Genomic DNA, 15987 nt, shown 5'->3' on the forward strand with positions numbered 1-15987 from the left:
TTTGCTTAAATCCCTGCTGCTTTTGTTCCTTTAGATTCCCTAAGTACCTTTTAGTGCATTTTATACTCTTATACTTTGCATAGTTGAGAAACTATATATTATTCAAACATTGTAGAGTCCTTTTCCACAGCCTTTAAGAGCTGTCCTGAAGGTTCCAGCATTTACCATTTTGCTAAGACAATAGGCACAACCTTTAGCTCCTGGATTCTTGCTGTCTCTGATTACCATGGTATCTTTAACAGGGAAGACATATACAAAGTCATAGAAAATAAACACATTACGAAATGATTACAGAGTGATGGACAAAAGTAGAAAAAAATTAAATATTTTAGAGATAAGTTGTAAGGAAGATAAGACTCATAACCTATGGAATAAAAAGAAGGAAAACCTAAAAGTCTCTCCAGTAAATAATCTGACTAATAGATATTTAAAACATTAGAATAAAAGAACAAAGCATATCCAAAAAAAGATAAAAAGCATTTACAGTGAGTTTAATTAAAAGAGAGTATCTGCCCTTAGAGCTGGGGCTTTTCCACAGCCTTTGGACACAAAAGCTGGAAGAAGAGAGTTGGTCTGCCAGGAGCACTCTCCCTCCTAAGCCTACAGGCCACAGGTGGGACCTCACTTTCTCTCTATTGACAGTCCAAGGAAAGGCAAGCCAGTTGCACATGGGACTTGGGAGCCACAGGTAAGAATAGGACAGGACTCTTCCAGTCTCCATCGGTGCCCAGAGCCGGAAATGTCTTACAGCTTTCAGACCCAAAACCTGCCCTGAGAGTGCTGGTCTCCCAGTAGTACTCTCACTCCTAAGATCATAGGCTCACAGGCCCACAGGAGTGACAAACTCCAGTCAGAGACAACAAGACCAGCTAACCCAAGAGAAAAACAGATGGTGAGTGGCAAACTCAGAAACCTAAGCAACAGAAACAAAGGCTACGTGGCATAATAAGAGCCCAGTTCTCCCACCACAGCAAATAATAGATATCCCAAACACAATGGAATAGCAGAATTTGGATTTGAAATCACATCTCATGATGAAGATAGAGAACATTAAGAAGGATATAAATAACTCCCTTAAACAAATACAGGGCAACACAGGCAAATAAGTAGAAACCCTTAAAGAGAAAACACAAAAATCCCTTAAATAATTGCAGGAAAACACAACCAAACAGGTAAATGAATTGAACAAAATCATCAAGGATTTAAAGACAGAAATAGAAGCAACAAAGAAATAACAAATTGAGAAAATCCTGGAGATAGAAAAACGTAGAAAAAAGAGATCAAGAGTCATAGATGCAAGCCTTACTAACAGAATACAAGAAATAGTAGAAAGAATCTCAAGGGGAGAAGATATCACAGAAAACACTGACACAATAGTCTAAGAAATTGTTAAAACTAAAAAGTTTCTAAGCCTAAATATCCAGGAAATCTATGGTACAATGAGAAAATCATACCTAAAAATAATAAGTATAGAAGAGAGCGAAGATTCCCAACTTAAAAGGCCAGTAAATGTATTTAACAAAATTATAGAAGAAAACTTCCCTAACCCAAAGAAAGAGATGCCCATAAACAAACAAGAAGCCAACAGAACTCCAAATAGATTGGACCAGAAAAGAAATTCCTCTGGTCACATAATAGTCAAAACAAAAAATGCACAAAGCAGAGAAAGAATATTAAAAGCAGTAAGGGAAAAAGGTCAAGTAACCTATAAAGGCAGACCTATCAGTATTACACCAGACTTCTCACCAGAGATTATGAAAGCTTGAGATCCTGGACAGCTGTCATACATACCCTCATAGAACAGAAATGCCAGCCTAGGCTACTATATCCAGTAAAACTCTCAATTAGCATAAATGGAGAAACCAAGGTATTCCATGACAAAACCAAATTTACAAAGTACCTTTTCAAAATCCAGCCCTACAAAGGATAATAGATGGAAAACTCCAACACAAGGAGGGAACTACACCTAGAAAAAGCAAGAAAGTAATTTTCTTGTAACAAACTCAAAAGAAGAACCCATAAAAATACAATTCTACCTATAACAAAAAATAACAGGAAACAATTACTATTCCTTAATATCTCTTAACATCGATGGACTCAATTCTCCAATAAAAAAGACATTTACTAACAGACTGGAATCAGAAAGAGTATGCAACGTTTTACTGCATAAAGGAAACACCCTCATTGACAAAGACAAACACAACTTAAGAGTAAAGACTGTGGAAAAAATGCCACGCAAATGGTTCTAAGAACCAAGTTGGAGTAGCCATTTTATTATCACATAAAATGGACATTGAAACAAAAGTTATCAGAAGAAGAACAGAAAAGATGCTTCACAGTCATCAAAGAAAAAAATCTACCAAGACAAACTCTCAATTGTGAACATCTGTGCTCCAAATGCAAGAGCACCCAATTTTGTAAAAGAAAGGGGGTTGGGTTAGGAGGATGTTGTCCTGGAAACTGGGAAAGGGAATAACAATTGAAATGTAGATAAGAAATACCCAAGTTAATAAAGATGAAAAAAAAAAAAGAAACTTTAATAAAGCTCAAAGCATACATTGCCTCATGGAAACAGAAGCTAAACAGAGACACAGAGAAAGTAACAGAAGTTATGAACCAAATGAATTCAACAGATATATATAGTACATTAATCCTAAAACAAAAGAATATACTTTCATCTCAGCATCTCATGGCACCTTCTCAATAATTGCTCACAGCACAGGTCTTGATTGATACAAGGAGATTGAGATAATCCTATGCATCCTATCAGATCACCATGGACTAAGGCTGGTCTTCAGTAACAACAAAAACAACAGAAAGTGCCCAAGCACATGGAAGTTGAACAATTCTCTACTCAATGACAACTTAGTAAAGAAAGATATAAAGAAACAAATAAAAGACTTTCTATAATTTAATGAATATTATGTCACAACATACCCAAACTTATAGAATCCAATGAAAGCAGTTCAAAGATGAAAATTCATAGCCTACAAAATGAAATTGGAGAGAGCATACACTAGCAATCTGACAGCACACCTAAAAGCTCTAGAACAAAAAGAAGCAAATACACCTAAGAGGGGCACACAGCAGAAACTAATCAAACTCAGGGCTGAAATCAACCAAGTAGAAACACAACCATATAAAGAATCAACAAAACCAGGATCTGGTTCTTTGAGAAAATCAACAACATAGATAAACCCTTAGCCAGACTAACCAGAGGACACAGGGGGAGTATCCAAATTAACAAAATCAGAACATAACAGAAACTGAGAATATTCAAAAACTTACCAGATCTTATTTCAAAAACCTATACTCAACAAAACATAAAAAGTCTGGAGGAAATGCACAATTTTTCTAGGCAGATACCAGGTACATAAAATATGCTACAACATATAACAAAGACACATGCTCCACTCTGTTCACAGCAGTCAGAAGCTAGAAAGAACCCAAATGCCTTTGAACAAAAGAATTGATACAGAAAATGTGGTACATTTGCACAATGGAATACTACTCAGCTATTAAAAGCAATGACTACCTGGAATTCTTAGGCAAATGGATGGAAGTAGAAAATATCATCCTGAGTGACGTAACCCATTCACAAAACATCACAGATGGTATGTACTCACTGATAGTTGAACATTAGTCCAAAAGCTTGAAATACCTATGAAAAAAATTCACAGATCATATGAAGCTCAAGAAGAAGGAAGAGTAAAATGTGGATGTTTCAGTCCTTCTTAGAAGGGAGAACAAAATACTCATTGGAAGAAATACCTGGACAAAGAGTAGAGCATGGACTGAAGGAAAGTCATCCAGAGACTGCCCCACTTGGGGTTCCATCCCATATGCGACTATCAAACCCAGTCACTATTGCTGATGCCAAGAACTGCTTGCTGCTAGGAGCCTGATGTGGATATCTTCTAAGAGTTTCTGTCAGAGTCCTACTGATACAGACGAGGATGGTTGCAGCTAACCATTGGAATGAACATGGAAACCCCAAAGGAATAGTTAGAGAAAAGACTGAAGGAGCTGAAGGGGTTTGCAACCCCATAGGAAGAACAACAATATCAATCAATCAGACACCCCCAGAACTCCCAGGGAGTAAACGACCAACCAATGAGTACACATGGAGGGACCCATGACACCAGCCACATATGTAGCAGAGGATGGCATTGTCCAGCATTAACATGAAATGCTTTTTTTCCCAATGTAGGGATGTAGGGTAATGCCAGGGTGTTGAGGTGGGAGTGGTTAGGTGCGAGTGGGAGCATTCTCACAGAAGCAGGTTGATGTGGGAAAGGTATGGGGGGGCAGTAATATTTGAAATGTAAATACATAAAATATCTAAGAAAAATAAAATTAAAAAAGAAGGAAAGCAATAAACAGTACATGAATGAGGAGACAGAAATATGTATATCAGTACAGTAGTTGTAGATATGAGATATTGTTATTACAATGATATCTCTTGATTTGTACATTATAGGATAAAAGATAACTCACTTTTAAGGTCAATTGATTACTCTAAACAATTGAGAGTGTTTTTCATTTAAAGAAAGAGAGAAAGAAGGCACCAAATAACACATTTAAAGATGAAAAAAGAAATGCTAAAACAGATACTAATGAAATCTGGAAAATCCTGAGGATATATTACAAAGGTATTGTAAAACTTTTATTCGCCTATTATAACTGTCTTCTCAGAGTCTTAATGTTGAGTAATGTCACCTTTCTGTAGTTCTTTCAGGACTCTGGCTGGCTGATTCAGTTCAGCAATTCTGGCTATTCTGGATTAAACTCCTCTCAACGCTTACTGCTTTCTCTCAGCTTCTCACTGAATTGGTCTGCTTGGTCTCAAAATAATTCTGGCAATGTGTTCTCATATCTCTTTTTTTTTATTTCTGATTCTTTGGCTTCAACTGCCTCTGATGACATGGACTGAACTTCATGAACTCAAGAATGAGCTCAATTCCTTTGCACTGCACTTACTCTGTTGAGTCCCAACTGACTGCACTGAACTCTACTCAACAGAACTGAATGAACTGAATCTCTCTCCCTGTGCTGCTTTTAAATTGCTTTTCTGTTGAAAGTTTGGCATATCCTATCTCTTGACTCACTTTGTAAAATCTTTCTTTGATTTATCCATTTGTGTTCCCCTCAATTAAACATCAAGTTTGGGGTTAAAGCTGTTTGGATTCCAGTCAGTGGTATTAAAGTTGAATATTAAGGGTGTGTGTATTCTAGCCCAATCACACAGACCTAGAAGGTCATTTGTTGTGATCAGAGCATCCATATTACTGGACTAAAATTCCTGTACAATATGTCATGAAAATGTATTTCCTACTAATGTGGAGACTATAACACTATATGAATACTTTATAGATACATTGACCTATCAAAATTAAACCAAGATAAAATAGTTGAAATAGATCTAAAACAAGCCAAAAAAGAGTGACAATATAATGGAAAAATTTCCACCTAAAAAATCTCATGTTATGTCCAGAAGGATTTTTTGCAGAATTCTGCAAGACCTTCAAAGAACTTACTCAAAATATGGAGTAAAGCAGAGTGCAAGGGAGATGATAGAGAAACAGGGATGAAAATTACTAAGTTTCATTATATGAGCATATATAACTGTCAAAAACAAAATTTAAAATGAAATTTGAATTGCCATACTCTATTTCTGGAATGGCAATTTGAGACTTAGTGACCTCTTTCCTTCTTACAAATGTTGAAGCTAAAATTATTCCAACTAACACTGTTTCCAAAAATGATTTAAGAAGATAAAATGTATTGTCTTGAAAATTCTCAATAATGAGAAATGAATTAAATAAACCAAAACACACTGCTTTTTGCTCTTGCAGAAGCAGAAATGTAGGCCATATTGACCAAATTTTAGCTTTACGATATCAGAGACCCTAAATTACAGCTTTCTAGATTAGTATGTTTTGGTACCTACTGAAAATCTTTCTGAGCTTCATACAACAGAGGTTGCATTCATACATCCACAGAATTATTTTCATGTGGAGATTTTAAATTTTCACCAAATCATAACAACTCAAGCATTTTGAAATTAGAGATTAATGTTAAATAAGTAAAACAAAATAAATATAAATTACCTGAGTATAATTTATGTTTTAGTAAATGTTGTAGATTGATTCCTTTTTCCACATAAAATATCTATAGCTTGTTTGGGGAGATTTATTGTTACAGATTTCCTGTGATGCAGATAATTAAAACTAACAAAATACATTATCCAAACTCAGTGAACACACTAAAAATTGGCAGTAGTAAACTGCCAAATTGAAGTTGTCCATGAAATTACCATGCCAAATGTTCAGAAGTATTTATCTAAAGAGATTACTCTTATCTTCCCAAAAATTATGAAACCACTTTACTTTGGCTTTCATACTTATATTCATGCAGATATGAACTCTAACACAAAATAAACTGTACATAGGGAAAAAAAGAGTTGAAAGCGTTTAAAAACTCTCACATTAAAATCTGGCCAGCAGCATCATAAGCACCTGTTTTTGAGCCTTTTCTTTCTATTATCTGTATTACTAATAAAAATAGTTATAGAAAGAGAGAGAAAGAAGAATGGCTTGGTGTTGAGGACTCTCCGGCGTGGAGATATTGAGAATAACCCTGAACATCCTTGACTGAAAATTGCATGATGTTTAATAGTATGTAAATATATAGTTCTTAAATCCCAGGGGAGCAGAATGAAGTTAAAAAATTGTTTATGCTGAATATCATGGATAGTGATTTCATCAGAAAACATTGAGGTATTTAGCAAAATTGAGATGTGATAATGGAAAAGATTTCTGAACAAGGGGAATAATATGGAATAGAAGATGGCATTACCAGATGGCATTACAAGATAAATTCGGTTGAATATAAATGAACCCACCAGAGTTCAAAGGACTGTTGTTGGGGAAATTATGGGTTGGGATTTTGCTTCTTCTGCTCCTCCATTTCTGCTGCCTTCTGTACAGCAGCATCAACCAACATGTAGAAGTTGCTAAAATCGGGCTTTTCCACTGGCCATGCAAGTTCAGGTGAAGACAGAGGATCGCTGATTAAATTCCTGTCTTCTTTCTCTTTCTCGCCTTCTGAGATCACCTTCTGGCCAAGATAAGACTCCAGATCTGAAATTTTCTCTTGAGATTCTTGGCATATTGGCACGGGCAAATCCTGCATTTTTGATTTAGCATTAAGCTGTGTCTTGACCTCATTGGATGGATTGGAGTGCTGCTTCTCGGCTGCATTGGCAGCCTGGTCTTTGTGGCTAATGTCTGGATTTTGAAGAATTTCTGGGAGAAGGCGTCTGCGGGCATTTGTAAACCAGTTGGAGACCTGCAAGTAAGATAAATTGGTCTTCTTGGACAGCTTTTGTTTGTCTGCTTCAGTAGGATAGGCATTAAACCTGTGCTTAGAGAGCCAGTCACGGAGGATCCTCACGGACTCGGGTGGCAGCAGGTATCTTTTCTGAAGCTTCTGGCTGTCACGAAACTTCGTCTTACAGGTTCTCTCAAGTCTTATCCTGCTCGAGGTGCCTTTTTTATTAGTGTCCTGGTTTTCCTCCGGACTACCTTCAGCCTCCTCCATGTTCTAGAGGACTGCCTTCAGTGGCTTAGAGACCAGGGATGACTGAAGTATGATCCCGGGAGATCCAGGGAAGTCCTTCACTGATTTCTGAACTGGATCTTCATTTGTTGCCAGACACCTCAGCCAACTGGCTCTGTGATGTCACAAACTCTCTATGCTTGTCCCGGGTAAACTTCCCACCTGCACATCCCTATACATTTTGGCTCTACATTGTCTGTTTTACTTTACATTTTTTTTCTTTTTCAACATATCTTCAATGTATTTGTGTATGCGTTCTTACTCTTTTTATATAGCTTTCATATTTTCTGTACAGGTGTCAATTAAGTATATATTCTGGAGATTAATATTGGCATTAATATAAAAATTCCATTTATTCTCTCTTCTCTTCTCTCCTCCCCTCCCTTCCTCCCTCCTCCTCCCTCCCTCCCTCCTCTCTCTCAATCTCTCTCTCTCTCTCTCTCTCTCTCTCTCTCTCTCTCTCTGTTTCTGCATGTGTACAGGTGCAAAAACCATGCGATCATGTTGTGGTCAAATGACATTTTGTTATTCTGTCGTTCTATCATGTGGATTCTTGTGCTTAGCTGAGATGATCAACCTTGGAAGCAAATGCCTTTACTCACTAAGCAAATTTTTCAGTGTTTTTGATATTTTACCATGTTTTTGTTTGTGTATGAATATGAATGTACATTGGAAGTTCAAAGGACTATGAACATTCTATTTTTTTTCTTTTTTTTTGTTTTTTTGATTTTTCAAATTTTATTTATAATATATATCAGAAATAAGTAATGGATAAAAGGCCATGGAATTGAGAATGAATGTATGGTTAGTATAAGGAAGGATGCAGAGAGACAAGATAGTAAGAAAATGATGAAAAAAAGAAAAGTAAATTAAATATCCCTTTAATACTTCAATTAAACTTTTGGTTGGAAAACACAACAATCTAAGAGTTCTTCCTCACATATTCAGGAAAAATTCCAAAGAAAGGGACTTACTCTAGTGAAAGGTTGATTAATTCACATCAGCTAGTATTTCAATAGTAGAAGCAGTCATTTGACTAAAACACAAGTTCAAATGTGCATTTCTAACAGAATTCTATAATATGGAAACTGATATAAAAACAATGGTGATCAATAAAGGACTTGCCAGAGGGCAAAGATATCACAAACCTCTGAATTACCAGAAAAATAAATATGGTAGAGATGTTTAATTTCAAAAGTTTTACATTGAAATCGAATTCATTTGTTATGAAAATTAACATTAAAACTGAAACAAATGTTATTCTAGATAAAGTATATATCAAGTATAAGTGCACACTGGGGCTGGTGAGTGGATAGTAATCAGATACATAGTCTTATGTCATATGAACTAACTGCTTACAAGCTTGAAGACCAGATTCAATGATATTTATAGCTAAATTTTATTCATATAAAGAGAACAAGAAAGAATGCATATTAATTAGGGAATGAATGAATGAAATTAATAGACTTGGGTAGGAAAGAGGATACAAAGCTAATTGCATGCTATTTCTTTCTTTTTTTTATTAACTTGAGTATTTCTTATTTACATTTCGAATGTTATTCCCTTTCCCGGTTTCCGGGCCAACATCCCCCTAACCCCTCCCTTCTGTATGGTGTTCCCTCCCCATCTTCCCCCATTGCCACCCTCCCCCAAAAATCACTTTCACTGGGGGTTCACTCTTAGCAGGGATCAAGGGCTTCCCCTTGCACTGATGATCTTACTAGGATATTCACTGTTACCTATGAGGTCAGAGTCCAGGGTCAGTCCATGTATAGACTTTAGGTAGTGGCTTAGTCCCTGGAAGCTCTGGTTGCTTGGCATTGTTGTTCATATGGGGTCTCAAGCCCCTTCAAAGCTCTGCCAGTTCTTTCTCTGATTCCTTCAACAGGGGTCCTGTTCTCAGTTCAGTGGTTTGCTGCTGGCATTCGCCTCTGTATTTGCTGTATTCTGGCTGTGTCTCTCAGGATCGATCTACATCCGGCTCCTGTCGGCCTGCACTTCTTTGCTTCATCCATCTTGTATAATTGGGTGGCTGTATATGTATGGGCCACATGTGGGGCAGGGTCTGAATGGGTGTTCCTTCTGTGTCTGTTTTAATCTTTGCCTCTCTATTCCCTGCCAAGGGTATTCTTGTTCCCCTTTTAAAGAAGGAGTGAAGCATTCACATTTTGATCATCCGTCTTGAGTTTCATGTGTTCTAGGCATCTAGGGTAATTCAAGCATTTGGGCTAATATCCACTTATCAATGAGTGCATACCATGTGTGTTTTTCTGTGATTGGGTTACCTCACTCAGGATGATATTTTATAGTTCCAACCATTTGCCTATGAATTTCATAAAGGCATTGTTTTTGATAGCTGAGTAATATTCCATTGTGTAGATGTACCACATTTTCTGTATCCATTCCTCTGTTGAAGGGCATCTGGGTTCGTTCCAGCTTCTGGCTATTATAAATAAGGCTGCTATGAACATAGTGGAGCACGTGTCTTTGTTATATGTTGGGGCATCTTTTGGTATATGCCCAAGAGGGTATAGCTGGATCCTCAGGCAGTTCAATGTCCAATTTTCTGAGGAACCTCCAGACTGATTTCCAGAATGGTTGTACCTGTCTGCAATCCCACCAACAATGGAGGAGTGTTCCTCTTTCTCCACATCCTCTCCAGCATTTGCTGTCACCTGAGTTTTTGATCTTACCCATTCTCACTGGTGTGAGGTGAAATCTCAGTGTTCTTTTGATTTGCATTTCCCTTATGACTAAAGATGTTGAACATTTCTTTAGGTGTTTCTCAGCCATTGTGCATTCCTCAGCTGTGGATTCTTTGTTTAGCTCTGAACCCCATTTTTAATAGGATTATTTGTCTCCCTGTGGTCTAACTTCTTAAGTTTTTGTATATTTTGGATATAAGCCCTCTATCTGTTGTAGGATTGGTAAAGATATTTTCCCAATCTGTTGGTTGCCGTTCTGTCCTAACAACAGTGTCCTTTGCCTTACAGAAGCTTGGCAGTTTTATGAAATCCCATTTGTCGATTCTTGATCTTACAGCATAAGCCATTGGTGTTTTGTTCAGGAAATTTTTTCCAGTGCCCATGTATTCGAGATGCTGCCCTAGTTTTTCTTCTATTAGTTTGAGTGTCTCTGGTTTGATGTGGAGGTCCTTGATCCACTTGGACTTAAGCTTTGTACAGGGTGATAAGCATGGATCGATTTGCATTCTTCTACATGTTGACCTCCAGTTGAACCAGCACCATTTGCTGAAAATGTTATCTTTTTTCCATTGGATGACTTTGGCTCCTTTGTCAAAAATCAAGTGACCATAGGTGTGTGGGTTCATTTCTGGGTCTTCTGTTCTGTTCCATTGGTCTATCTGTCTGTCTCTGTACCAATACCATGCAGTTTTTATCACTATTGCTCTGTAATAGTGCTTGAGTTCAGGGATAGTGATTCCCCCTGAAGTCCTTTTATTGTTGAGGATAGTTTTAGCTATCCTGGGTTTTTTGTTATTCCAGATGAATTTGCAAATTGTTCTGTCTAACTCTTTGAAGAATTGGATTGGTATTTTGATGGGGATTGCATTGAATTGGTAGATCTCCTTTGGTAAAATGGCCATTTTTTCTATGTTAATCCTGCCAATCCATGAGCATGGGAGATCTTTCCATCTTCTGAGGTCTTCTTCAATTTCTTTCTTCAGTGTCTTGAAGTTCTTATTGTACAGATCTTTTACTTGCTTGGTTAAAGTCACACCGAGGTACTTTATATTGTTTGGGTCTATTATGAAGGGTGTCATTTCCCTAATTTCTTTCTCAGCTTGTTTCTCTTTTGTGTAGAGGAAGGCTACTGATTTATTTGAGTTAATTTTATACCCAGCCACTTTGCTGAAGTTGTTTACCAGCTTTAGTAGTTCTCTGGTGGAACTTTTGGAATCACTTAAATATACTATCATATCATCTGCAAATAGTGATAGTTTGACTTCTTCTTTTCCAATCTATCCCCTTGATCTCCTTTTGTTGTCTGAGTGCTCTGGCTAGAACTTCAAGAACTATATTGAATAAGTAGGGAGAGAGTGGGCAGCCTTGTGTAGTCCCTGATTTTAGTGGGATTGCTTCAAGTTTCTCTCCATTTAGTTTAATGTTAGCCACTGGTTTGCTGTATATGGCTTTTACTATGTTTAGGTATGGGCCTTGGATTCCTATTCTTTCCCGGACTTTTATCATGAAGGGGTGTTGAATTTTGTCAAATGCTTTCTCAGCATCTAATGAAATGATCATGTGGTTTTGTTCTTTCAGTTTGTTTATATAATGGATCACGTTGCTGGTTTTCCATATATTAAACCATCCCTGCATGCCTGGGATGAATCCTACTTGATCATGGTGGGTGATTGTTTTGATGTGCTCTTGAATTCGGTTTGCCAGAATTTTATTGAGTGTTTTTACGTTGATATTCATAAGGGAAATTGGTCTGAAGTTCTCTTTCTTTGTTGGGTCTTTGTGTGGTTTAGGTATAAGAGTAATTGTGGCTTCATAGAAGGAATTCGGTAGTGCTCGATCTGTTTCAATTTTGTGGAATAGTTTGGATAGTATTGGTATGAGGTCTTCTATGAAGGTCTGATAGAATTCTGTACTGAACCCATATGGACCTGGGCTCTTTTTGGTTGGGAGACCTTTAATGACTGCTTCTTTTTCATTAGGAGTTATGGGATTGTTTTAATGGTTTATCTGTTCCTGATTTAACTTTGGTACCTGGTATCTGTCTAGGAAATTGTCCATTTCCTGTAGATTTTCAAGTTTTGTTGAATATAGGCTTTTATAGTAAGATCTGATGATTTTTTGAATTTCCTCTGAATCTGTAGTTATGTCTCCCTTTTCATTTCTGATTTTGTTAATTTGGAAACACTCTCTGTGTCCTCTCGATAGTCTGGCTAAGGGTTTATCTATTTTGTTGATTTCCTCAAAGAATCAACTTTTGGTACTGTTGATTCTTTCTATGGTCCTTTTTGTTTCTACTTGGCTGATTTCAGCTCTGAGTTTGATTATCTCCTGCCTTCTACTCCTCCTGGGTGTATTTGCTTCTTTTTGTTCTAGAGCTTTTAGGTGTGCTGTCAAGCTGGTGACATATGCTCTCTCCTGTTTCTTTCTGCAGGCTCTCAGCGCTATGAGTTTTCCTCTTAGCACAGCTTTCATTGTGTCCCATAAGTTTGGGTATGTTGTACCTCCATTTTCATTAAATTCTAAGAAGTCTTTAATTTCTTTCTTTATTTCTTCCTTGACCAGGTTATCGTTGAGTAGAGCATTGTTCAACTTCCTTGTATATGTGGGCACTCTTCCCCTATTTTTATTGAAGTCCAGCTTTAGGCTGTGGTGATCTGATAGTACGCATGGGATTATTTCAATCTTTCCTTACCTTTTGAGGCCCGTTTTTTGACCAATTATATGGTCAATTTTGGAGAAAGTACCATGAGGAGCTGAGAAGAATGTATATCCTTTTGCTTTAGGATAGAATTTTCTATAAATATCTGTTAAGTCCATTTGGTTCATGACTTCTCTTAGTCTGTCTACGTCTCTGTTTAATTTCTGTCCATGATCTGTCCATTGATGAGAGCGGGGTGTTGAAATCTCCTACTATTATTGTGTGAGGTGCAATGTGTGTTTAGAGCTTTAGTAAGGTTTCTTTTACGTATGTAGGTGCCCTTGTATTTGGGGCATAGATATTTAGGATTGAGAGTTCATCTTGGTAGATTTTTCCTTTGATGAATATGAAGTGTCCTTCCTTGTCTTTTTTGATGTCTTTTTTTACTTGGTTTTTGGGAGTCAAATTTCTTGAGCTCTTTGGATATATTGGATATTAGCCCTCTATCAGACGTAGGATTACTAAAAATCTTTTACAAATCTGTGGGTTGCTGTTTTGTCCTATTGACAGTGTTCTTTGCCTTACAGAAGCTTTTCAATTTTATGAGGTCCTATTTGTCAATTGTTGATCATGTAATATGAGCCATTGGTGTTCTGTTCAGAAAATTTTACCCTGTGCCCATGTGTTCAAGCCTCTTCCCTACTTTCTCTTCTATTAGATTTAGCATATCTGGTTTTATGTGGAGATCCTTGATCCACTTGGAGTTAAACTTTGTAGAAGGAGTTAGGAATGGATGAACTTACATTCTTCTACATGTTGAATGAGCACCATTTGTTGAAAATGCTTACTTTTTGCAACTGGGTTTAACTTCTTTGTTTATGATCAAGTGAGCATGGATATATGGGTTCATTTCTGGATCTTTACTTTTATTCCATGCCTGTCTCTGTACCAATACTTCACAATTTTATCACTATTGCTCTATAGTACAGTTTGAGATGAGGAATGGTTTTTCCCCCAGATATTCTTTCATTGTTGAGAATAGTTTTCATTATCCTGTGTTTTTTGTTATTACAGTGTAAATTGAGTATTTTTTCTTTCTAACTCTATGAAGAATTCACTTGTAATTTTGATGGGTATTGCATTGAATATGTAGATTGCTTTGAGTAAGATGGCCATTTTTACTATATTAATCCTGCCAAGCCATGAGCATGGGGGATCTTTTCATCTTCTCAGATCTTCTTGATTTCTTTCTTTAGGAACTTAAAGTTCTTACCATAAAAATTCTTCCACTTCTTTGGTTAGAGTTACACCCAGATATTTTCTATAATTTGTAACTATTGTGAAGGTTATTGTTTCCTTAATTTCTCTCTCAAGCCATGTATCCTTTGAGTAGAGGAAGGCTATATACTGTATCTTGACAGAATTTCTTCCCCAGATGCTCTCCTCCAATTTCACATATAACATTATTCTCTAAACTTAATGTACCCGTTTTAAAGCTAATTTAATTACTCTTTGTGTGTGTGTGTGTGTGTGTGTGTGTGTGTGTGTGTGTGTGTGTGTGTTTTCATGATTGTGATAGTGTACAGATAAGTATGTTCAGGTACTTTGGAGGACAAAGGCAGGGTAAACTCTTAGAGCTATTGTTAAAGGCAGTCTTCACCTGTCTGTCTGATGAACTGGGGTACTCTGAAAGAGCAGTATTTAGCATTGAAGCATCTCTCCTGCCCCATGATGTACTATAAGAAAAAAGAATAGTTTGAAAGAAGATATATCCTTTTCACACCATATTGCTCTAATTTTTCTTCTCAATGATAATAAAATCTTTAATATGATTTATTTAGGAACAATAAAGGTGTAAGTGATATATTTATCCATCAATTAAAAAGTAATTAGTGAACAAATTTGATTAAGTAGTTTTAACACCAAATATGAAGTTGGATACTGGTGTTTATATTTTCTACATGATATTATGAGTTCTATAGAATGTATATTTGATCTATATGATTTTTTCATATAAAGACAAAATAACATAAAAGTTAAATGATTTAAGCCATATTTATGTATAATTTTGGAACACAAATAGGAGAAAATCTGAAATTAAATAAAGCCTTTGGAACCACATGAAAATGTTGTCATCCTAAATGCTTATGTTTGTGGCAAGTTATTTGTTAGTTCCACATCCTCATAAATTACTAAGAAGTAGATTGTCTTAATAAAAAAGAGAGAACAACATGGCCACTTTATTAAACTAATGCAAAACAATTATTTGTATGACCTCTGCAAAAGTATAACACCAAAATTATACAGGAGAAGCTTTTGTTTTTGCCCTAAGGATTTAGTCAACCTTAAAAAACAATAAAAGTTGGAGAGGTAGGTCAGAACATGAATGTTCTAATATGGTTTATATCCCCTACCAATATTAGAAAAATACTGTTATCTGCGAATGAAACTGCATATACATGTATGTAAGAATATATATATATATATATATATATATATATATATATATATATGTATGCTAACTCTGCTATTCCTTGGGACAAAGCAAGCTAGCAAACTACTGGTTGTGTATTCTAGTCTGAAATTCCCCCTGCTGGTGCTAATATAGCCATACTCCATTTTACCTTCAACAACATTGTTATTGTTTTGTGAGCTCTCCTAATGTGCATTCTAAGCAATGCTGGCCAGGCTCTGCAGCCTGCTTGTGGATGCATTTTTGAGTCTGTCAGCTGGTAGATCATCCATATTATTGGCAAACTCTCCTGTCTTAAAGACTTAATAAAAGTTTCTCATATGATATTTGTGTCTGTTTTCATTGAACTATCAACAACCTACCTTCTTGTCCTAACATTCATGCACTATGCATGCTACTCCTCTGAATATACAGGAAATTAATTATCTTTTATTATGCTTAAAAGCATGTATGTGGTATTAAATTGAGAATAGTTTCCTTCTAGAAAGTCACAAAAGATAACAGATTTTAAATAGAATTATTCTTGAAGGTGTGTAAGATAAATTATATAT

At 36.3% G+C, this 15987-nt stretch overlaps 1 protein-coding gene across 1 annotated transcript; it reads right to left on the bottom strand.

Annotated features, from left to right (window-relative positions):
* Positions 1-6933: 6933 nt before the first annotated feature.
* Positions 6934-7602, bottom strand: LOC116888469 (homeobox protein TGIF2LX-like). The gene has a single exon (XM_032889750.1). It carries the CDS (start codon positions 7600-7602, stop codon positions 6934-6936), a length of 669 nt encoding a protein of 222 aa, XP_032745641.1.
* Between the last annotated feature and the right edge of the window lie 8385 nt (positions 7603-15987).

This window comes from Rattus rattus, chromosome X, assembly GCF_011064425.1.
Source record: "Rattus rattus isolate New Zealand chromosome X, Rrattus_CSIRO_v1, whole genome shotgun sequence".
NCBI classification, from domain to species: Eukaryota; Metazoa; Chordata; class Mammalia; order Rodentia; family Muridae; genus Rattus; species Rattus rattus.

Coding starts and splice junctions, on each gene's coding strand:
- LOC116888469 (XM_032889750.1), bottom strand. CDS start 7,602: ATGGAGGAGGCTGAAGGTAGTCCGGAGGAAAACCAGGACACTAATAAA.